Source organism: Trachypithecus francoisi, unplaced genomic scaffold, assembly GCF_009764315.1.
Source record: "Trachypithecus francoisi isolate TF-2019V2 unplaced genomic scaffold, Tfra_2.0 Lachesis_group0, whole genome shotgun sequence".
Lineage (NCBI taxonomy): Eukaryota > Metazoa > Chordata > Mammalia > Primates > Cercopithecidae > Trachypithecus > Trachypithecus francoisi.
In genome coordinates, this window is record NW_022681453.1 from 160,264,425 (window position 1) to 160,289,105 (window position 24,681).

At 50.1% G+C, this 24,681-nt stretch overlaps 1 protein-coding gene across 1 annotated transcript in view; it reads left to right on the forward strand.

Annotated features, from left to right (window-relative positions):
• The first annotated feature begins 536 nt into the window (after positions 1 to 536).
• RAB6B (RAB6B, member RAS oncogene family) overlaps positions 537 to 24,681 on the forward strand; it is a 69,942-nt gene continuing 45,797 nt past the window's right edge. Inside the window, exon 1 of the mRNA XM_033212640.1 lies at positions 537 to 1,256. Coding sequence (XP_033068531.1) covers positions 1,187 to 1,256 — 70 coding nt within the window. The 5' untranslated portion in view covers positions 537 to 1,186. The remainder of the gene's footprint in view (positions 1,257 to 24,681) is intronic.

Consider the following 24,681-nt stretch of genomic DNA (forward strand, 5'->3'; position numbering starts at 1 on the left):
AGAGAGGTCGCCCACGTGTCCTCAGATAGCTCATTGTCCAGATACACCTAATTGCCAGGGTGGGGAGTGGCGTTGTCAGCCTGGCGAACCCAGGATCAAGAAACGCAGGGCACTGTACTGTCCTGGAGATAGTGGCACTGGCATTCAGAGTGTTACCGTTCCTTCTCTCCCATGGGGCAGGTTATGATTTAGCATAAAATGATCCAAATGAGCAGCTGGTTTGAGGTAGGCGCGCCCTATATTGGCAGCTCCTCTCTCGCTGGCCAGGTCTGTGGGGGTACCCACAGACCCCACAAGAGGCCGCCCAAATAAACGGTCTAGGCCTCGAGAGGGGAGGGCGGGCTAGAAGCCACACGGGGCAAGAGTCAAGCCCCATCTGCGCCAAGTACGCCAGGTTTCCCTAGGTCTGCCCGCCCTGAAGCGCCTCGCCACACCCTGGCTCTCCCCCACCTTCGTTCCTTTCCGCCCTGTCGGACGACTGCGCGGTGCATCGGTGTCTCGCGAGGTGGAGGAAGGGACTGGCATCTAGGTTTAAAAGACCAGAAACAAATGTCCCCTGACAATTTCGTGTCATTTTCTGGATTCGAAAGAGGGGTAGAGTGGGGAAGACAGACGCAGCGGGGCAGTGAGAGACGGTCCGACCCGGGGGCCTCTCAGGGGTACAGCGAGGAGGTTCTCTCCTGCCCGGGTGCGGGCTCGGGTGGGCGGTCGCACGGCCCCCAGCCCCGCAGCGCCGCGGGCTCCGCATGACATCAGAGGCTGGGGAGCGCGCAGAGCGCAGGCGCCGGCGGAGGAGGCAGGCGGGAGGGGGCTGACTGGCGCGGCTCTAGAGAGCGCTCCTCCGCCCCGCGCGCCGTCCCTGCGCCCCGCTCCGCCCGCGCCTCTCTCCCAGCGCCGCGCCTCGGGCGTAAAGAGCGCGCCCCTCACACCGCAGCCAGTGCTGCCCGCAGCAGCCCAGCCCCAGCCTTCCTCCGCCTACTCCTCCCTCTCCTCCTCCTCCTCCGCCGCCGCCGGACACGCAGCCGCAGGCCGGGGCCGGGACGCAGCTGGGGAGTCAGGGACGCGCGCAGCCAGCCCTTCCCCCTCCGGCTCCCGCACCGCCGGCCGCCTCCCCTCGCCCTCCTCCTCTCCCCTCCCTGCTCCTTCGCTTTTTCCTCCTCCTCTCCCGGCCCCGGCTGCCAGCACCATGTCCGCAGGGGGAGATTTTGGGAATCCACTGAGAAAATTCAAGTTGGTGTTCCTGGGGGAGCAGAGCGGTAAGTACCCGGTTTAATCTCTTGGCTTGTCGCCGAGTCGACCCCCGCCGCCCAAGCGCCCACCCCATTGGGACCACCGGCCGCGGCTCGGAAAGGCCCCTCCGTGCCAGGATAGAGGAGAGGGACAGGGATGGGGAGGTCGGGGCCGGCTCGGGCGGGGTCGGACTGGGGAGGGGCCAAGGGTGAGGACGGAGGAGGTGCTGGCGCCCGGGGTGGAGGTGAGGGTGGTGGGCCCGGCGTGCGGGTGCAGGTGCGGCGCCGCAGGGGGCTCGGAGGGCGGCGGCTGGCTCCGCCGCGCGGACCAGGGCGTGAAGGACCCGGGCTCGCTGGCTAGCTCACACTGCGGCACCGGCTGCGGGCGACCGCGCAGGTGGCTGGGTGCTGCCGGGGGTGGGGAGAGCGACGGGCGCCCCCCTTGGAGAACGAAGCGAAATTGGGGTCTGGCCGAGCCCCACTCCGCTGCACTGGAGGGGGTTCCCTGCGGACCCTGCCGGTAACCATGCGAAAGGGCACGTCCAGGCGCTGGGACAAATAGCCATCAGGGGAGAAAAGACCGGCACCTGTCTCTGCTCGAAAGAGCGAGTGCAGGCCAGGAGGGAACGGGGCGCCTACCTCCCCTATCTCACGTCCGACTGGGCACAGAAGGTTCTAGACCCGATGCCCTTCGCCGGCGCTCGTTAGCCTCCTTGCTGCTCAGGGGTCTGGGCAATGACAGTGAAGGCTACCCCAACTCGAGGCGATTTGGGGAATGATACAGGGGCACCTCACACCAAGAGGCTGTGAAGTCTGGCTCTGGGCAGAGAAAGGCCCAGGCGACACGCCCTGCCTTGCTTCCCAGCACTCCTCCTGAGAGCATCGGTGGATTCTTCCCACCCCCACCTCCCAGCTCACCGCCCTTCTTGGGGGAGGGGAGGTCACCGTGGCAGCCGGCCAGAGCTGGGGGAGGGGGAGACTGCTTCTCCGCTGCCTGGCTCCCTCCCCAGGAAAACATCTCTGAAAACCAGCTTGGTCCCGAGGCGGGAAGCCCAGATTGAAGAGCAGGGACCCCTCTGCCACCTGTAGGAAGGAGTGGCTTTCGGAGCATCCTTCCAGAGGCCTCTCGAATGGGGCTGCAGGGAGACAAACTGAGCTCTGGTCAGCTCTGCTCTGGGAGAAGGCTATCCTTGCCGGGCAGGACCCCAGCTCTGGCTCTGCAGACCCTCTCTGACAAGGGGGTCCAAAAGAAAGGCAACTGTGGGAGGACTGGGTGGGCCACGAACAGTGCTACTGTGCTGTGTGTAGATGAGGGTTATGGAGGTCATGTGACTGGCCCCTGTCTGCTGATGCTCATTGCCTGAGATGGATGGTTCAGAGAAGGACGTTAGAAGGTAGTGTCCAGGCCCAATATGGAGATGGGTTTGGGGGCCAGGCTGGGTGTTTCAGAAGATCCTCTCAGCCAGCCAGCATTTGCCTTGGATTCTGATTGCCTGTTTTAGTAGATCCCAGTTTCATGGAGCTGACCATTCCCTGTGTCTGGAAGGGATTTTGGTGGTATTCACATCCCAGTGCTAGTCTCACCGGGCCTGGAGCCCTGGGAGATAACCTGCGGGGATCAGGCAGCCTGGGAGTTGAATTCTTAGCTGTGTTGCCTTTAGTAAAATTTGAGGCCTCTCTGTGACTCACTTTCTGTCTCTGGAAAATGGTTGCTTGAAGACAATTCTCTTACTTCTTCATGTTTCCTTAGTGCCTCTCAAAGTGCCTGGACCCTGGTAGGTTCTCAACAAACATTTGTTTATTCTAAGTCTGCAAAAGCTTTAGAAAGGACTAGGAGTTTGGTGAATAAAGTGTCTCTGGTGAGTTTGAGGGAACATCTGGGCTCCCTCAGAATTCCTGATGAACAGAGACCCCTCCTGGGCTCCCCAGACCCCCTTTGCTCCCAGAACCACGGAAATGATAGCTGAAGTCTAAGAAATGAACCCACCACCTCTCCCACATGTTCAAATGGGAAGTCTGAGCCCCAGGGAACAGGGAGGCCTTGCCCGGAGTCCCAGAGTCCCATTGTGAGTTGCTAATACTTCTGGGGTGGAGCCTCACCTCTCGTTTCCAGTCCAATATTTTTCTCTAGTGTGTCATTGTGAAGTAAGTTGACCTTGAATTGGGGAAGCCAACAACTGGGGAGCCTCCCCAAGAGGGAGTAAGCGTTGCTTCTGTACGGCCAGGCTTATAGCTGGGACCTGTGACTGGTAGGAATGAGTAGTTGGTCAGAAGCAGGGTTATGGGCCCTGGGAACATGGTCATTAGAGAGTCACTGCTGTCAGTGAGATGGGCTAGTGGCCACCCTGGTGCCTTCTGTCAGGGAGTCCCAAGGCCCTGAAAAGCCTGTTCCACTTTGTTGCATCGTTAGTGGGTTGTTTTAGGTTTTACAGAGCTTTTGAGTTAGGTAGGGGACATGTGCGTCTCTAAGCCTTATGGGATGGGGAGTCACCTCCACAGCCACTTCTTCTACCTTGCCTACACAGTTTTGCATCTGTTGGTCATTTGTGCCAGCATTCTCTGCAGCCTATGCAGTGGAGAGAGCCTCCTGAGGGCTGGCCCTCATGCTGGCCGTGGCTCTTTTTATATGACCTCGGAGGTCCTTTACCTTCTGTACATGGGGGACTTGGGCCCGCTGAGCTCAGTGGAGTCTTTCAGAGCAGCATGGGCTTGCCGATATGAGCCGAGTCCCCTGGAGATGGGCCAGGGGAAGGAGCTGGAGGGATGTGGCTTTATCTTATTTCCTGTGCCTAGCATAATGATGGCTTTTCTCTAGGCTGGTGGGCAACAGCAATGGATTTCCAAGAAGAGTGGTGTGCATGGCCCAGGGTGTGGAGCACACTCTGGGCCAGATAATCCTGGGTGGACGTCAGGTCTTTAAAGATACCAGGGAACTGGTTTAAATGGGAGGCCCTTGAGAAGCCACTCTGGATGAAATACCTCAAGCCGGTGAGAGAGGCCCCCTCCTGGCAGCTGTCCCCCTGGCCCGTGGAATATAGGCTGGGATTGTGGGAAGGGTGCTCTGGATCCAGGGTGAGAGATTTCCTTGTGGCAGGGAGGCTGTGCAGTCCCACTGGTGCCAAATGGTTCTCTGGGCCACTGGATATGCCCTTCTGCTGATGGCAGTGGTAGGAGACATGGGGGGTGACATACATCAGTCTCAACTGGGGCATTTGATGGCATCCGAGAAGACAAGAAGGAGCAGGTGTTTGAGGAAGGAGAGTGGGCCTGTGGGACCTACATCTTCCTCCTAAGCTCTAATGGCATTCTGTTGGCTTTTAGGCCTCACTCGGTACATCTCAGTGTGTGTGGTGGGAAGGGAGGGTCAGGGATGTGTCTGCTGTGCACTGTCTTCTGACCTCCCCTTCCCCAAGACTCTTCCAGCGAAAGCAGAAGTGTTGGATGGAGATGCAGAAGCTCTGTCTGCTTTGCTAGCTGAGGCCAGCAGGCCAGTTTCTCACTCTGACCAGCCACCTGCCTGCCCTGCCCCTGGCATTGTGCTGCTGGAGGCGCTGTCCATGTTGAGCATAATGTGAATAGCATTCCTTGGAGCTGTGCAATGAAGCGACCCTGCAGGCAGCTGCCTTTTTGTTGTTCTGTTGTTTAGTCATTTGTTCATGTATCTTTCCCTCCTGCTCCTTCTCTCTTCTGTCCTCCCTCCGTTATCTGTTTATTTATTTATTCTTTGAGCGTATTCCTGCCCTCCTGGAACTTCTAGTCTGCTGGGAACACAGACATTTGTGGATATAATTATAGTAAAGGTCTATGAGAGTCATGATGAGAGAAGAACAGCTGCTACTGGGGCCTAGAGCAGGGGCACCTGACCCGCCTCTGGGGATGATGTCAGAGGCAGCTTCTGTAGGCTACCAAGGGATGCTTCTATAGGCAGTAGGCTGCTACTACTTCGTCTTTGGGCTGTGTGTAGAAAGTAGGTCTTGGAACGAGCCCGCCCTACCCCGAGGGCCTTGCCTGTTCTGTTCTGCTTTGTAGAAAGTACATGAGGTGGAGGTTCAGGAGGACAAAGGTGACTCTCAGGTATCTGGCTTGCTGGTACCGAGTAGGGGCTGTCCCTGCACTTTCAGCCCATTCCTCTGTGGTTAAGGGTTGATGATCATTCAGTGGCCCCCACTGCCTGGAAGGCTTACTCCTCTGCCCACAGCCTGACCCATCCTGACTCCTGCCCTCCCACTGGCCACACCATGGAACACCTGCCCTCCTGCAGGGAGCCCTTCATCGGCCTGGTAGATGTGCCAGCAGCCCCTCCTAGCAAGTTTCCTCCTCCCAGCAATTTCCAGACTTACCTGCTCTTAGGTGCTCATTTCCACTCCTGCTCCCCGGGCTACCAGCTCACCTGGCCACACATCATGGCATAGCTTTGGTTTTCTCTGAACATTTCTTAAATACAATCATATGCTTCACCATGACCTGTCTTCTGTTGTCTCTGTTAGCTAAGGATTTTAAAATGTTAACTTTTTCAGGTACAAAAACCGTAATTGAATTTTAAGCGTCTTCTGAGGACTATGTCTTAGTCATCATTTCACCCCTCCCCACCTGCAGGTGGTTTGTGCTTATTAAATCTCTTGATTTGAAAATGATGAGATTATGCTCGCTGTGTGAGATTTGCTGATGGCCCATCAGTAGATTAAAAGTGAAGGAAGTTGAGGTGGCTTTGAAATAGGATTCCTATTTCACATTCCTGACACCTGCTGCTTTTCAAGCCAGATTTTTTAACCAGCAATATCTAAGAATCTTTTCTGAAGGATTGAATCATTTAACGTTTTTTTTTTTTTTTGAGATGGAGTCTTGCTCTGTGGCCCAGGCTGGAGTGCAGTGGTGCAGTCTCGGCTTGCTGCGACCTCTACCTCCTGGGTTCAAGCGATTCTTGTGCCTCAGCCTCCCAAGTAGCTGGGATGCAGACCCACGCCAATATGCCCGGCTAATTTTTGTATATTTAGTAGAGATGGGGTTTCACTATGTTGGCCAGGCTGGTCTTGAACTTTTGACCTCAAGTGATCTGCCCACCTTAGCCTCCCAGAGTGCTGGGTTTACAGGTGTGAGCCACAGCGCCCAGCTGGATCATTTAGCCTTGGTCATGCCCAACTCACAGTTCGTCTCAAAAAACCTGGAGTTCTTGGGGGCACTTCCTCATTCCTAGTGTCTGAAAAAATGCATGAGAACAACCAGACCACCAGAGGTGGAAAGGGACACACCAGACCTCAGCTTGCCAGAGCTCATTTTGAGATCTGGAAGAAATCACCCTGTTGCCCTGATCCTTAGCTTCCTTTTCTTGATTTCTCTCCTCCCAATTTTTCTCCTTTCCTCAGTGGCTGGCATAAGAAGGGGCAGCGTTGTGGATGTTGGGTATAGACCCAGAACCTTTGCTTTTTTATTTGTTTAAAGAGATGTGTGTGAGTAGAGAGTCAGACAGACACCAGGATGAGAATTAACCTAGACTTGGTAGAAGAGGAAGGTGGCGCCTTTAATTTGATGATACATAGCAAGAGAACTTACCAGCAAAGAGAGAAACTTAGAATGTGTTCTGGCTGCGTAGATGTAATAATAATTACTGTCTTTTGCATGATCTGATTATCATTATCATTTGCAGCCCCCAGATTATAATGAATCACACTAAATTATAGCAAAATAAGGCTGGGCGTGGTGGCTCACGCCTGTAATCCCAGCACTTTGGGAGACCGAGGTGGCAAGGTGGGCAGATCACTGGAGGTCAGGAGTTCCAGACCAGCCTGGCCAACATGGTGAAATCCTGTCTCTACTAAGAAATACAAACATTAGCCGGGCATGGTGGTGCATGCCTATAATACCAGCTACTTGAGAGGCTGAGGCAGGAGAATCGCTTGAACCTGGGAGGCGGAGGTTTCCGTGAGCCTAGATGGCACCACTGCAATCCACCCTGGGCAACAGAGCAAAACTCCATCTCAAAATAAATATATATATATACATATACATATATATATATATATATATATAACAAAACAACCTTATTGCCCTTTTGTTCCTGATTCTATCCCTAAAATCAGTCTACGAATATTTATCTTTTTTTTTTTTTTTTGAGACGGAGTCTCGCTCTGTCACCCAGGCTGGAGTGCAGTGGCTGGATCTCAGCTCACTGCAAGCTCCGCCTCCCGGGTTTACGCCATTCTCCTGCCTCGGCCTCCCGAGTAGCTGGGACTACAGGCACCTGCCACCTCCCGACTAGTTTTTTGTATTTTTTTTTTTTTTTTGGTAGAGACGGGGTTTCACCATGTTAGCCAGGATGGTCTCAATCTCTTGACCTTGTGATCCGCCCGTCTCGGCCTCCCAAAGTGCTGGGATTACAGGCTTGAGCCACTGCGCCCGGCCGAATATTTATCTTTATAGGTGTTGCCCCAACATTGCAAACTGACCGGGGACAGGCCCAAGGGTAGTAACATTTGTATCCCATCCAGGCTGCAGATTTCCCCTGTCCTCCCCACCCATGTCGTCCATTGTTGCCAAATGCATTCGCCATTGAATGTGTAGGGCTGTCTGGTTTCAGTGTGGATAATTTTGGGAAATGATTGGACAGAACCACTGGGGAAGGTAAGAGAAGGCTAGGTAGAACAGCAGAATTCGTAAACATTCGGGGTGGACTACTAGGAAAGCTGCTGGGCATTTTCTCTGCGTCTGCCATCCTTTTCCATTTGTCACCACAGGGAAGAGAAGCCTGGGGAGCTCTGGTTGAGGTTGCCAGGGAGAAGTACCAGACACGCCCTGAGATGGACAGCTTTTGTTAGGGCGGAAAGAGAGGCTGCCAGGAAATGGGGCTCCAAGCAGGGCCTGGGGACTGGAAGCCCCTGGGAACTTGGAATGGCAGGCCAGTCTTTGTTTCCTAGAACAAGGGAAGGAAAATATGAAGACTCACAACTCCTAAGGACTCCTAGGATGTTCTTTACCATATCTTGGGGCTTGAGATTTCAAAATTGTTTTCATTATTTTCGTAACTTTTGCCCTAAACAAAGTAAGATCTTTTTTAAAAATATTGACTGATATACGTAACTTAGCGTTTTAATAAAGTAGTTCATTTTTAGTAGAAAAACTTATTCTGATCTCTTGGTAACAAGGCCAGAGGGAGCCCAGGTGACCAGATCACACGCTCTGGGCCAGCCATCACCTGTCCCAAGGGGCTGACATACCTAAGGGACAGGCCCAAGTCCTGAGGAGGCAGATGATACCTCACCCCTGAGGGCAGAATAGAGCTTTCAGAGCAAAGGTTACTTCCAGGAAATGCATAAAAAGAATGGCAGCCCGTGTCCTTCCTCACGTGAGTTCACTCACGTGGCATTTATTGAACATCCTCTATGCCGGAGGCTCCACACAGGGCACTTTTTATCTTCCCAGCCACCCTGTGATGGATATGAGATCATCCCTGTTTTATGGGTCAGGAGGCAGAGGCTCAGAGAGAGCTGGCCCTGCCAAAGGACTATGAGTGTGGCAGAATTAGAATTCAGACCTAGGTCACCGTGAGAAACACAGTGGACTGTCGGACCTCTTGCCTAAAAGGCAGGCTCTGGCCCAGGACTGGAGTGGAGGAGACAGAAGAACACTGAGGTCTTCTGGACACGAGGTCTGCTGTGCATGACTTGTGGGGAGTGTTTGTGCCAAGCTCTTTGCTAAAAAGGAACCTGCGGGGCCCTGAGCAGGGAGGAGGGAAGCAGGGTCTCCGTGTGGGAGCTGCTGGAGCTGGTCTTGCACAACAGGCACCCTGTTCTTCCATGGAATGAACTGTTTATTTGGGGTGCTTTGAAGGGAGTTAATAGAGCCTATGGGGGCAGCTAAATCCCCCCCAAGTGAGCCCTCAGCCCACTGCCATGGTTCTAGCTGAGAACTAATTACTAACCAGGGAAGAACCAATTAAACTAAACGGCTGGTTCCCACCTGCTCTGGGGTAACCCTTTCCTGGCCACATCCTCCTTCCTGGCTTGGAGATACTAGGGCCCTGGAGACCCTGATTCTATCCCCGGTCTGCCACTGGCTGGCCGTATGTTGGATAAGCCCCAGCCCATCTCTGGCTTTTTCTGTGTATCCCCTCAAGGCTACAGGGCTGGGTGACCCCTTGGGCCAGTGGAGCTCTAACTCTGGTTCCGCAATTCAGTGCCAGCTCTGAGTATGAGGCCAAGCCAATAACACTCCCAGCCTGGAGACAAGCATGCTGCTGGTAAGTGGGGCTGCAGGAGTGAGGTGTGGGATCAGGGGCTCTGCCGACTGTTGCCCCCAGAACTGCCCTGGGTCCCACATGCAGGATCCTCTCCAAACTACCACCTCCTCTCCTGGGAGGCATTCCTGGCCCACCTACACCTTAGTGCAACCCTCCCTGGGGGCACAATGTGGGGGAGGGGCACGCTGACTCCCCTCTCCTGATGATGTGCTTGGCTCTGGTTGCCAAGCAACAGGGATGGGGCTGTCCTGCACTTCTGCTTCCGGGAGGTGTTTCTTCCACACAGCGAGGAACCATGATGAGGAACCATGATGAGGTCACGCATCCCAGGTGCTCCTAGCCCAGGGGCCCCCCTTTCCACAGCCTGGTGGTAGGGGTAAGCTGGGAGGGCAGGGAAAGGGCAGAGCCAAGAGGGGTATATGGTGTCCCCAGCAGACCAAGGAGGGCTTGGAGACCCGGCTGCAGCTCCCACTCCCACCCCATCACCGTAATGGTCCTCCTGCATCCTGGGCTTCCACCTCAGCCCACCCCTCTGCTGAATGGATGGTGTTGGTATGCAATGGCACCACCTGTGCTCATTTTCCTCACCTGTGCAGGAGGGTGATCATTACCTAGTTCAGGTTCCAGGAAGATCAAGTGCATCTATACATGGCATGTGATTAAAGCTCACATGATAAATGCTCAGCTCGTTGTTAATGAAATAGTAACAGCAATCTCCATCTCCTCCCTCCTTGCAGAAGTAGGGTGCAAAGTTTTGAGAATTACTGATCATTTCTATATTGTGAACTGTGGGGTCCACATCCTCATGATCTGGCAGGAAGAGCTGCTCATCCCGTTTTATAAAGAAAGCGAAGGTCTGCCAGGTGAAGGCTTTTACACAGATGGAAGGACCCTTCGACTCCCTGGCCAGTGTTTTCCCCAGCTCCCCATCCCTGCTCAGAGACAGGCTGGCAAAAAGTGGGACAGACTCACCATGCCTGCTCGTCTGGGGCCACCAAAGCTGCTCAGGGGAAGAGCACCTCATCTTCACAGCTCTGTTACTTCCCCTAAGGAGCTCAGCCAGGGTGGACTATAAGGGCAGAGGTTTTGCAGCATTGGAGTTATATGCCTTCAGGCGTGTGAGGTAGGCAGTAGTCGGCCCACAATAAGCAGGCAATAAATCTCAGCCAGTATTAGGATTAATATTACATACACAAGCAAGGCTATGGGCGTGATGTGCTTGGAGGAGTCAGGGAAGGCTTTCCGGAGGAGGTTTTGCATAGTGAGCAGGAACTCACCAGCAAACAAGGGGAGGCATTGAGGGCAGAGGGCCTGGCTGTGCCCAGGCAGTGAAAAGCTTGGGGCTTCTGGGGAATTGGGTGTGGTTCAGGGTGGTGGGATTCTGGTGCAGGTGGGGAAATAGTGGTGGGAGGAGGGGTTGAGCCTAGAGGAGTCATTAGGGTCAGGCCCTGGAGGACCTCCCTGCAGGCAGTGGGGATCCACTGGGGAGTTTTGACCCAGAGGGACATGCCCATGGATTAGAAGGTGAAGGCAGAATGTGGTCTGATTGGAGGCAGCAGATCCAGGTGGCTGAACTGGGTCAGAACAGAAACATTCCGAGGATGGAATTTATAGAGAGGGCTTGTAAACCTAAGCTTCCTTCCAGTTCTGAAGCTCAGCTCTACTGCAGATGTATATTTTCTTGATTCTTTCTCTTAGAGTGAGGCCTCAGGAACAATGAAGGATTGTAAGGGAGGGACTATTGTCTCTCTCTGCAAGGCCATACTGTAACCAGATGGACCAAAGCTAGCCCATTTAAATTCTCCTGTCCATCCTATCTCCACAGTGCCCTGGGTTCTCTGACAGCTCTGGCCTTCCATGGGTGTTCTGCGGGACTGTTGGCAGCCCTTCTGGACTCCTCCCCCTCTGCTACCTGCTCAGGTTGGATGTGGCACATGACTAGAAACTGGCCACGGGGTGTGTGAGCCCCCCATCCTCTGGTCATTGGATGTATGAGCCCCCCATCCTCTGGCCGTTGGATGTGTGAGCCCCCGTCCTCGGTCATTGGATGTATGAGCCCCCCTATCCTCTGGCCGTTGGATGTGTGAGCCCCCCTATCCTCTGGCCGTTGGATGTGTGAGCCCCCCGTCCTCTGGCCGTTGGGTGTGTGAGCCCCCCGTCCTCTGGCCGTTCGGTGTGTGAGCCCCCCGTCCTCTGGCCGTTGGGTGTGTGAGCCCCCCGTCCTCTGGCCGTTGGTGTGTGAGCCCCCCGTCCTCTGGCCGTTGGGTGTGTGAGCCCCCCGTCCTCTGGCCGTTGGGTGTGTGAGCCCCCCGTCCTCTGGCCGTTGGGTGTGTGAGTCCCCCGTCCTCTGGCCGTTGGGTGTGTGAGCCCTCGTCCTCTGGTCATTGGTGTGTGAATCCCCCATCCTCTGGTCATTGGTGTGTGAGCCCCCCATCCTGTGGTCATTGGATATGTGAGCCGCCTGTCCTCTGGTTATTGGGATATGTGAGCCCCCCGTCCTCTGGTTATTGGGGTGTGTGAGCCCCCGTCCTCTGGCCGTTGGGTGTGTGAGTCCCCCGTCCTCTGGCCGTTGGGTGTGTGAGCCCTCGTCCTCTGGTCATTGGTGTGTGAATCCCCCATCCTCTGGTCATTGGTGTGTGAGCCCCCCATCCTGTGGTCATTGGGATATGTGAGCCGCCTGTCCTCTGGTTATTGGGATATGTGAGCCCCCCCGTCCTCTGGTTATTGGGGTGTGTGAGCCCCCGTCCTCTGGTTATTGGGATATGTGAGCCCCCCTGTCCTCTGGGCACTGGGTATGTGATCCCCCTATCCTCTGGTCATTAGTTATATGAGCCCCCCTGGCCCTGTTATGCAGCCTCCTGTCCCTCCCTGTCTCACTGGACTTCTCTTCTATTGGACACTTGATCACTTCCTTTGCTTTCTTAGATATTTTCCCCTATGCCTGTCTGCTGGATTTCATCACCCCAGCAAGCTCCAGAGTCCCCTAGGACTTGAGAGAGAGCAGCATTGTAGAGGGGAGTGCCCCTTTCCATGCCTTGGAGAACAGAGACCCATCTTAAGCTGGCTGCACAAAAAGCTACGGCTGAAAGCCGGGGGGGGGGCCAGAGTGGAGGCAGGGACTGCCGTTTTGAACCCTCCCCTAACCCAGAGAGGGCAGCCTGTTCAGGCCAATTGGTACAGCCCCTTGCTCACGGGTCAGCTCGTGATCTACTCTAAGGCTCGAAACCCCACCTTCCAAAGGCCTGATGACTTTTGCTCCCTGCCCTTCCTGTGCTTCTACACAGGCATTGCCCATTGTAGGTGACTGAGCACCACCTGGGTATTCCTTTGCCAGTGTAGCTGGTGCATGGAGTAATCCTAATTTTGCAGCATCAATGATTACAGCATTTTTCAGTCACCACCCTTGGCCTCTTTGAGCAGTGCCAGGTTGTCTATGAGTTCACAGTGGGTAAAGAGAGCTGCCCCCTCATCTTGGTGCTCAGCAGAGGTGGCTCTTCTGCCTGAAGCAGCTGGCCCAGAGAAAAACTGGTTTGGAAAGCTGGGCCACAAACAACTCAGCCTAGCTTTGACCTGTTCCACCCTCCTCTGGTCCCTCCATTTCCCCCAACCCTGGAGCAGGCAGGAGGAGGACCATTCTGGCTCAGGATTGGAGAACAGCAACTTTGGCCTGTGCACCAGAAACAAGTCCCTAGAGATAAGGAAAACCTTTCTCTCTGGGAGTGGCTGTGCTAATTCTGAGAAAGGAAGAGAAAATGTTCTCTTCTGACCCTGTTTGTGAGTGGGGGAATAAACACTGCATAGACTAAACAGTAAGTGAGGCACTTAGAACACGTTTCTTGTTTCTTTCCCCTGTCTAGTAAAGGGGGAGGGCTAACAGGGCAAACAGGGGAAGCAAGGGGCACTGGAGAAGAGAGATCTACAGAAGTGCTGAGACCAAAGGGAGAGGCTCACAGACACTGCTTCCTACCAGACCCAGACGGGGGCTTGTTGTTTATGCACAGGGCCCTTGGGAGCCAGGGTAGGTCAAGCTCCAGGGGGGGTGCTGTCCATCTCAGGGTTCTGACCAAATTTAATTAAAGGCTGGAGGTTCCCGTGGAGCCACTGATGAGTATGGGGGCACAGGACAATGTGACCAGTTCTGTGTTTGTGTGGAGGACAAGATGAGGAGCTCCAGCCCAGCAAAGCAGGAGGAATGAAAAGAGAGAATGGCTCTTACCTTGCCTTGGAGGTTGAGGGAGGGTTTTTTCCCAGCACACTGCCTCTGTGCTGCCAGCACTGGCTTTGAGGAAAAGACTGAGCTTTGTCTCTTCCTCCCCAAGGCTGTCTGGCTCTGCCCCACCCTGCCCAGGGTCTGGGAACAGACCCTGAAGTTCCCAGACTGTCTCTGGGCTGCTGCGAGTAGAGTCAGGGCTTGGCACTGGGTAATCTTCATCTGGTTCTGCACTTCTCAGAACCGAGAAAACCTCCAAGGGTTTCCTTAGGGGGAGAAATCACTCCCAAATTTTCTTAGGGATATTAACAAATCCTACTTGTAGCACCAGGATCTGGAAATTCTCCCCTGATTCTGATTCATTAAATGTCCCCTGCGTCCCCTACATTCAACCCAAACACTGCGGGCTGCTGCCCAGGTTAGAAGTGAACTGGAGACCTGAAGAGGTACCTAGCCTAGCCGCCTGACCCTGGCTCTCACCCATCTTTATCAGAAGAGGATAGCATCCCAGATGTTGGGCCAGAAGAACTCAGCTCCTCTCCTGCCTCTCTCATGTAGCAAGAAGTCCACTCTCAGCTGGAGGTGTGGTCTGGGCAGCTGTGTCTGCTGGTCCTTCCACCTCTGCCTGGGGGAGGGCTGGGTGCAATGTGGGAGAACTGGATGGAGCAGCATGCAAATGCCCAGTGAAGTACACAGGCAGGACTCAGCTTCTGCCCCAGCCAGCTAGGAGCGCTTTAGTCTTAAGGCAGAGACCGGTGAGGTTTTCTTCCAGGTGATTAGCCAAGTTTGCCACAGTAGGAGAAAAGGCAGAGGTGTAGTAAAGAGTAAAGGCTGCATCTCTTAGGAACCTGACTGTGAGATGGTGTGGTAGACACAACCTAAGGTGACCCCAGGTGAGTCACACCGTTGCATAGGCTCCTTTCCTGAGTGCGGATGGAATTTGTGACTTGCTTGTAGCAAATATAGTGTGGCAAAGGTGATGGGTGGCGTTCCTTTCATCAGTTTATGTGGCAAAGGTTCAAAGGTGATGGGATAGTCCCTCTCATGATTATGTTTCTTTATGAGACTCCTTTTGCTGGCCTTGAAGTAAGCAGCTGTGCTGGGAGAGGGCCTGTGAGGGGGTCATGTGGCAGGGGATGTGGGTGGCCTTCAGGAAATAAGAGCAGCCCCTGGGGGAAAGTCCTACAACCACAAGGAACCAAATTCTGTCAACAAGCACACAAGCTTGAAAAATGACTCCCTGATCCAGAAAGAAATGTAGCCCAGCTGACACCTTGATTACATCCTTGTTACATGCTGAGCAGAGGACCCAGTTAAGGCATGTTCAGACTCCTGACCCATGGAAACTGTGACGTAATAAATGTATTAATATATTGTTTTAAGCCGCTGAATTGCTGGTATTTGCGAATACAGATAACTAATACAGATGGGATGAAGATTTTAGAGGAAGGTGACACCTGAGATGGTCTCATTTTACACATAAGGAATTGGAGTGTCCAGGAGGAGCTGAGACTTGTCCCAGGTTAAGTAGCCAGCCTGGTCCAACCCATGAAACACTCACTGGGGTCAGGCCTTGGTTCTTGATCTGCTATTGTTCTTTCTTCCTGTTCTGTCTTTGTGTTTTGAGTAAACCCTCCTTTCTAGGCCTCATATTTTTCCTCTGTGGCATGCAGGGCCAGACCAGACATTCTGTAGGCCCTTCTTGTCATGACCTGGTTTTCTGGGGCTACTCTGATCATCTGTGATCCTTCTAGAAGCTGGGCTTCCAGGCTTTAGTGTGGTTCACTCTCTGCTGCTCCTTGGCATTTCCCATGTTGTATGTTTCCATTTGGGCCTCATGACATGGGGACACATTGGTAAGCCTTCTGGGCTCAGATTAGTGGCAAAAGCAGGAGTAAGAAGAGCAGTCTCTGAGGTCTGTGCACCAAAAGAGATAGCATCTGGCCCTGACCCTGGTGCTATGTGATCCTGGGCAAGCGGCCCCTCTTCTGTGGCCACTCTTTGCATCTCCTCTGACAAGATCAGCCACAGTCTCCTCTATGGCTCATCTGTGGTGCTGCTTTTGAGAAAGGCTAACCTTAGGGACCGAGAGCTTGCAGCATGGGGACGGGTGAGCCTGGCCACCATCTCCTTGCCCTGGTGCCCAAGCATCCAAGTCCGGGGAGGGGCATATGTGGACATTGACATAGTTCCCCTTGATCCATCCCCCAGCCTGGCCCTCTGGTGACCCTGATGCCTGACCAGCAGTCTGTGTCCATAAAGGCTAGAGACACAGTGGGCCTCCTGGCCTGCTGGGTGCTCCTGTGCCTACTCCCAGGCCCAGGGTCCTTGGGATCTAAAGTACATTTTCCACCCCAGAGTCAGTGGTTTTCATCTGTAAACTTCACTGGAAAGGACATCCCTGCTCTCGAATCAATGCTGAGCAGGTGACATTGAGTCCTTCTAGGGACAGGAGGAGGGTTCTTTCTGTTGACTGAATGAGGAGGTCTAGAAATTCACTCTGCCCCTTGTGCTGCCCTCACCACCTGGCTTGGCAGGGGCAGGGGCTGGGCCTGTGCCCTCCTCCTTGGCAAAGCAGAAAGGTTGAGCAGCAGTGAGCAGGCTGTGTGAGGGTATATGGAAGGACAGGAAGAGAAGCTGGGGCTGCAGAAGTGCAGGGACAGCGCCCTATGTTCATGGAGACCACAGGACCCCCTGGGTTAGCAGGTCAGCACTACAGCTGCCAAGGCCAAGAGTTCCTCTGAGAAGGGGACGGGCGTCTGGTATGATGCCTTGCCTACATCAGCCTGCAGTCTGGAGTCCTCCTTCCACTTGCCTGAGCAAGCTTAGTCTCATGGCCAGGCCACAGCTGTGTCATCATTGGTGGGGGTTATGGGCCCATTGGCCTTGTCACAGGCCTCTCACTGGATCTCAGCTGACAACCTGGGAAACACAAGCTTTGCTCTCAGTACTCTGTCTACTCATTCTCCTTGTCTCAGCCTTCTTTTCCTATTACTGAGTCTTTTAACATCATCACTACCAGCAGTTAAGCCTTGGGTATCAAAGCATGTACATTACTTTGCCAAACTCCGTGTTGGTTGAATGGGCCAAGACTTCCTATCAGTTAAATAAGCTACCAAATTACATTAATACCAGCCTTGTCGAAGATCAGATGGTGGTGGGAATTTAACTTCCTCCTTCTCTACAACATACACATACTCACTATAAATTAATTCTTTTTTTTTTTTTTTTTGAGACAGAGTCTCGCTCTGTTGCCCAGGCTGGAGTGCAGTGGCCGGATCTCAGCTCACTGCAAGCTCCGCCTCCCGGGTTTACGCCATTCTCCTGCCTCAGCCTCTCGAGTAGCTGTGACTACAGGCACCCGCCACCTCGCCCGGCTAGTTTTTTGTATTTTTTAGTAGAGATGGGGTTTCACCGTGTTAACCAGGATGATCTCGAGCTCCTGACCTCGTGATCCACCCATCTCGGCCTCCCAAAGTGCTGGGATTACAGGCTTGAGCCACCGCGTCCAGCCCAATATAAATTAATTCTTCACAGCACCCATGCAACTGCTCAAATGCACAGGCAGGATTGGCCTGTGTAGGGTCTGGTCAGAGTTGGGTTGAGCCTCAAACCAATTGAAATACACTGTATTCTGCCTGCTCCAGTCTAGCTCTCCAGGGAAGCTATGGCAGAGGGTAACTATGTGTGCTAAGGATGTGGACTCCTGTTCTCTGAGCTCTAAAAGGAAGGAGGGTGACTAGCACTCAAAGCTAGCTGGTGCTGGTGCTAAGCTCTTAGGTCCAGGTAGAGAGATCCTGCTCCTTCTTGAAGCTGCCGAGGGTATGTGAGAAGGCTCAGCAAGGCAGAGAGGACTCAGAACATGAGTGGGCTAACCACAGAGGTATGCAGTCTATACAAGCTGTTTGGTCAGATCTCAGGTGGTTTTCAAGTAACCCTGAAGGTATTGCCCTTGACTGTCAGTCCTCATAGCTAAGACACCAGGGAAACTAGAGTTCCTACCCACACCAGGGCCTTTGGTGCCTGCTGAGTTGAGCAAGTACACATGTGTATATATGTATACTTACATTCTTCTCTGTGCATGTGCACACATGGTGGTTACATGAACCCCGGCCACTGAATTGATTGATCCAGGCTTTCTCTATCTCCTGGCCTGTGATTAGAGGGGCACATAGCAGTTCTGCAGTGCCCAGCTAAGTCCTGGTCTTTCGTGAATCCTGAGTTGATGCCAAGTACAGTTATATTCCAGTTCCTTAGGAAAATGTCATGCTGACCAGAATGTTTAATTAGTCAGAATAAGCCATTTTCTGAATGTGCCAGGAATCTAAGAAACAGGGATGTGTGCATGTAATTAAAATAATTACCATTTTTTCTTTAACTTTTTATTTTGACTCACTTTTAGGATTGTACAGAGACTTTACATATGCCTTTCACCCAGATACCCTGAATTTTAACTTGTTACTGCTTTCATAGAATTCATAACAATTCTGTGAGATAGGCATTTTTGTCCTTATTGGATGTATGAAGAAAGCGGAGCCTCAGAGAGAATAGGAACTAACCCAAGATCACACAAGAAATGAGTGGCAGAGCCAGGATTAAAACCCAGGTCAGTCAGACTTTAGTGCACATGCTGACCACATGTGATCTAAGTGTGAATGTGCAGGTATACTGCTCCTTCTGCCCAAAGAGCTTTCTTTCTTGTATTATTGATGTGTTAGCAGTGAATTTTCTCAACGTATGCCTTTATTTCACCTTCATTTTTGAACGATTTTTGCTAGGTATAGAATTCTATGTTGACAGTGTTTTTCTTTTAGTATTTCAAAGGTGGCACTTCATTTTCTCCCAGTGTGTGTAGCATCTGACAGGGTAACAGATATTTCTCTATGTTTTCTTAGGTCTGTGATCTAATATATTGTTGCTAATTTTGTTTAAATAGTCAATTATCCTTTAAAGAGACTCAAATAATAAGAGAAAGATCTTACATACCCATGTAGTGACCATTTCCTGCATTCATCATTCCATTGTATAAATCCGCATTTCCATCTGGTTTCATTTCACTTCTTCCTGAAGTACTTTCTTTAACATTTCTTGTTGTGAGGGTCTGCTGGTGATGAATTCTGTCAGCTTTTGTATGTTTGAAAAAGTCTTTATCTCACCTTTGCTTTCGAAAGATGTTGTCCCTGGACATAGAATTCTAGGTTAACAGGTTTTTTCTTCCAGTACTTTATAGATACTGCACCATTGTCTTCTTGCTTGCATTGTTTCTGAGGAGAAATCTACTGTCCTTTTTATGTTTGTTTCTCTGTACATAATGTGTCTTTTTTTCTCTGACTACTTTTATGATTTTTTTCTTTATCACTGACTATGCAATTTGACTATGATGTGCCTTGCTGTAGTTTCCTTTATGTTTCCTGTGCTTGGGGTTTTTGAATCCGTGGATGTCTAGTTTGCTTTAATTTTGGAGTATTTTCAGTCATTTCTTCAAATATTTTTTCTGTCACTGCCTCTCCCTTCATCCTTTGAAAACTCCAATTACATGGATGTTAGACCACTTGACATTATCATAGAGCTTACTAGTGTTCTGATCATTTATTTTCATTCTTTTTTCACCATGTTTCACTTCAGGTAATTTTTGTTACTGTCTTCAGGTTCATTGATCTTTTCTTCTGCAACATCTAATCTGTCTAATCATGTCAGCCAGTAGTTGTTATCTCTGGAAGTTTGATTTGTGTCTTTGAAAATCTATTTTTTCCCCTGCGTAACTTCTTAAACATACTATACTATATGTTATTATAGTAAGATATAGTATATAACATATATGCTATATATAACTAAGTTATATATAATATATAGTAACTAAGTTGTATATAATATATATTATATCACAGTTATATATAAGAACTATTTCTTAATATCTTTGCTAATTATAACACCTCTGTCAGTTTAGGGTTGGTTTCAGTTGATTGTTTTTTCTCTTCTTTGTGAGTCTGTTTTCTTTTTTACATGCCTGATAATTTTTTATTGGATACCAGACATTGTGATTTTGCCATGTTGTGTGTGGATAGTTTTTCTATTCCCATAAATATTCTTAAGATTTGCTAGCTGTGGCCAGAGTAGGGCTCAGTATATGGCTAGTTATTACCCACTATGAGGCCCTGCCCTTCTGAGAACTCTCCCCAGCATCCCGTGAATGATGAGACTTTCTGCTCTGGCTGCGGGGAATGAGCACTGTCTCCAGCCTGGTGTGGATGCCAAGCACTGTTTCCTGTAGTCCATTTGGGCAGTCTTTCCCCAGTCTCAAGTAGTTTCCTCATACACATTTGCTGATCAGTGCTCAGCTGAAGGCTTGAGGGAAACCCTTTGCAGGTCTCCGCAATTCCCTTTCTGCGCCTCCCTCCTCTCTGGTATTCCATCTTCTGAACTCTAGCTGCTGTGTTTTCTCTGAGCCTCAGCCCTATCCTCTCAACCTAGGGTGTCCACTGGATTTCATCTGGGTCCCCACTCCCTGTGCTGTGGCCTGAAATGTTCTGAGGGCAGTAATCTGTGGGGCTCCCCTCCTTTGTTTCGTGTATCTCAGGGGTCATCATTGCCTAATATCCAATGACTTGAAAATTGTTGCCAGGCGCGGTGGCTCAAGCCTGTAATCCCAGCACTTTGGGAGGCCGAGGCGGGCGGATCACGAGGTCAGGAGATCGAGACCATCCTGGCTAACACGGTGAAACCCCGTCTCTACTAAAAAATACAAATAAACTAGCCAGGCGAGGTGGCAGGTGCCTGTAGTCCCAGCTACTTGGGAGGCTGAGGCAGGAGAATGGCGTAAACCCGGGAGGCGGAGCTTGCAGCGAGCTGAGATCTGGCCACCGCACTCCAGCCTGGGCGACAGAGCGAGACTCCGTCTCAAAAAAAAAAAATTGTTGTTTCATATATCTTGTCTGTCTTTTGGTCGTTTCAGGTTAGAGGCTAAATCTGGTCCGTGTTACTCCATTTTGACCAGAGCTAAAGTCTTGGGACTTTTGTTTTTTTGTGTATTCATTTGTTTGTAGGGAACATCAGTCTGGGCAGGCAGTGTTGTGTGGTCTGGTTTATCAGCCTTGATTTTCATCTGGGATGTTCATCCAGTTGATTGTATAAATGTGTAGACTTCCCCTTTAAGTGGCAACAAAATTTCTGCACTCTAGACTCTTTTTGAGAACTTTCTGCTGCCCAGCTCTTATAAAAAGCTCAATATTGGCAATTGATGTAATTTAATCTCCTGAACACTGTGAATCTTACTGTTGGTCGTGCTTCTTTTTTTCTCCTTTGACTGCCAGAGAGCTTAGATAGTTTCTTAGTCTAACTTCAATAATTAGGGAAGATTTTTCAAGATTTTTTTTTGTAAGCAAATTTTTGGTCTAGCTTTCTCTTTTTAGCTTATGTAACTTTTGCCTTATATTTTATCTCTCCTGGCATTTGTAGTTGTGAATAAGAGAGAGAAACTCTCTCTATCCAGCAGATTTGAGCAAACAGTGAATGTATTAGAGGAATGATTGGGAAGTTCATAGAATCCGTGGGAAGGTCAGAGATCTGAGCTTGGAGCAGCAGCCCGAGTCATATAGAACTGGTCCAGGGGAAGACACAGCTCCTATGATGGGTTCTGGCAGGTGCCATTGTTGAAACGTACATCATGGCTGCCCCTGAATTTAGAATCCAGAGGGAATTCTCTGTCTCACCAGATTCATATCAGTTGAATCTGGTAGTCTTGCGTGAACATCTGTTGGGAGAAGGCTCAGTTATGTGCCTGCAAAATAGCTTCCAAGGAGGCTTCTACACTGGGGAGAATGGTTTTGGACCTCCCCAAACACAGTAGGGATATTCAGAGGGACTGGGAGGCTATTCATTGTTTTGATATATAGCTACTTTATTCTGATACTATTTTAAATAATTATGTTTTCAAATCTTATTTTCATGAGTCATAAGTACAAGTACTCCTTGTGCACAGTAGTCGCATTCCGGATAGCACTGCCTCTCCCTCCACACCCGTGCATTCGGTTCGCCTCTGCCTGATTTTGAAGCTGGGGTTGACTCTTGGCTCCAACATTTCTTAGGGTAAGGTAATGGGATGCACTAGGGACAATCCATTTCCCTACCTGCTACAGTCAAGTCTACTGTGAGGATTAATGACGTGGGCAGCGTACCCCAAGTCATTAGTCCTCACAGTAGACTTGACTGTAGCAGGTAGGGAAATGGATTGTCCCTAGTGCCCTGAGCGTCTGCTTCAGGCCGGGGGACGAGGAAATCTCAAGTCAGGTATGGACTCTCAGTTTAGAAGCCCTAGGACAGGGATGATTTGCAGTGTCCTGAGAGCTCATGAGGCTCTGCAGGAGGATGGAAGGACTGAGGCCAAGACTGGTGTGCAGGCTGGGCCTACGGGCTTTAGAAAGTGAAGAAGAAAAGCTGGAAATTTCAAGTATACATTATTATTAATCGGAGTCACCGTGCCATATGGTGGGTCTCCAGAACTTCTCTTATAACTGCACATTTGTACCCTTTAATCAGCATTTCCCCACCTCTGACCCCTGGTAACCACCCTTCTACCCTCTGTTTGTATGAGTTCTACTTTTTTAGTTTCCACATATAAGTGAGATCATGCAGTATTTGTGTTTCTGTGTCTTGTCGAGTAGATCTTAAGTATTCTTATCACACGCACACACAAACATGTAATTATGTGAAGCAATTAATATGTTAATTAGCTTGATTGTGGTAATCATTTCACAATGTATATATAGTCATGTGCTGCATAGCAGTGTTTTGGTTAATGACAGACCACATATATGAAGGTTGTCCCATAAGATTATAATGGAGCTCAAAAATTCCTATTTTTGCCTATTCCTATTCCAAAGATTGCCTATGCTATACTCTATGTTGTTATTTTAGAGTGTACACCTTCTACTTGTTTTTTTTGAAAAAGGTAACTGTAAAACAGCCTCAGGCAGGTCCTTCAGGAAGAATTCCAGAAAGCAGTATTGTTATCACAGGAAATGACAGTGCCATGTGTGTTACTGCCCCTGAAGACCTTCTGGTGGGAGACGTGGAGGTGGAAGACGGCGATGTTGGTGATCCCGACCCCATGTAGGCCTAGGCTAATGTGTATGCTTGTCTCTTAGTTTTTAACAAAAAAGTTTAAAAAGTAAAAAAAAAAATTTAATAGACAAAAACATATAGAATAAGGATACAAAGAAATAATTTTTGTATAGCTGTACAATGTATATATTTTAAGCTGTTATTACAAAGAGTCAAAATGTTAAAACAAATTAAAAAGTTTATAAAGTAAAAAAAGTTGTAGTGAGCTAAGTTTAATTTATTCTTAAAGAAAAAAAATTATTAAATAGATTTAGTGTAGCCTAAATATCCAGTATTTATGAAGTCTATTGTCATGTAATGTCATAGGCCTTCACATTTACTAACCACTCACTGACTTGCTCACCCAAAACAGCTTCCAGTCCTATGGCTGTATTCATGTTTTATGTTTTATACCGTACTTTTACTGTACCTTTGCTGTTTAGATATGTTTGGATACGCAAATACCACTGAATTACAATTGTCTACAGTGCTCACTGCGATAATGTGCTGTGTAGGTTTGCAGCCTAGAAGCAATAGAGTACCATTATAGCCTAGATGTGTAGTAGGCTGGACCATCTAGGTTTGGGAAGCATATTTTATGATGTTTGCACTACGGCAGAATCACCTGATGATGCATTTCTCAGAACTTATCGCTGTCATTAAGCAAAGCATGACTATAGATAGATAGATAGATACATAGATAGATAACCCTTGAACACGATGGGTTTGAACTATGCATATCCACTTAAAGGTAGATATTTTTCAATAAAATTGACACCAGTGTGCCTTCCTGTTCTGCCTCCCTGTCCACCTCTTTCACCTCTTCTCTGCCATTTTTGAGACAGCAAATCCAACCCTTTCCCTTCCTCCTTCTCTTCAGCCTATTCAACGTAAAGACGACAAAGATAACCTTTATGATGATCCACTTTCACTTAACGAACAGTAAATCTATTTTCTCTTCCCTGTGATTTTCATAACCTTTTCTCTAGCTTGTTTTATTATAAGAATATATAATACGTATAACACATAGCTTATTTTATTATAAGAATAGAGTATATAATACATACAACACACAAAATACCTATTAATCAACGTTTATGTTATCGGAAGGCTTTGGTCACCAGTAGCCTATTATAATAGTTAAGTTTTGGGGGACTCAAAAGTCATATGAGGATTTTTGACTGTGCAGGGTATCAGTGCCCAGACTCTTGCCTTCTTCAAGGGTCAACTCTCTATATATTAAAACATCACATTTTACACCTTGAATATATACATTTTTTGTTTGTTGATTGTACCTCAATAAACCTTGGGGTGGAGGCAGGAAGAGGGGAAGCTAGAGAGAAAAGAAGAAAACCAAAGATGATAGCACCTTGTGCAGGGCAGGAGAGGGGGCTGAGCCCTCCTCTGTGGCAGCCAGGGCTTTGGTCGGATACCTGAGGATGGGGCCTCTCCCAGCCCAGCTGTGCTGGCAGCATGTTTCTCTGGAATTTGCCTCTTTGTGTTAAAGGTGGAGCCTCTGGGGGAAAAAAGCAGGAGGAGGTCCAGGGTGTTGGTATAGGAAGGAAAACTGAGACTAAATCTTCCATTCTCCAGCCAGTCACCATGTGGATGGAGCCCGGCAGACCATCATGTCCCCCGCAACCACAGAGCTGCTGAAGGTGTTCAGAAGGAGCTGGAGGACCAGCCATCCTGGGAACACTCCTGTCTAGAATCTTAGCTTACCTGATCACAAGGGACTTTTATTTTGCCTTTCCTTTTTCTGCCCTTGTTCATGTACTGTTATGTGGATGGGATCCTTTAGGATGTACTTGCCCTGTTCCTTCTTGCTGTGATGGGCAGGCTTACTGGGCCCCCTGAGCTTGGATAGAGGATAAGGTTGGGTGCAGGATAGTGAGACGGGGCACTCAGTG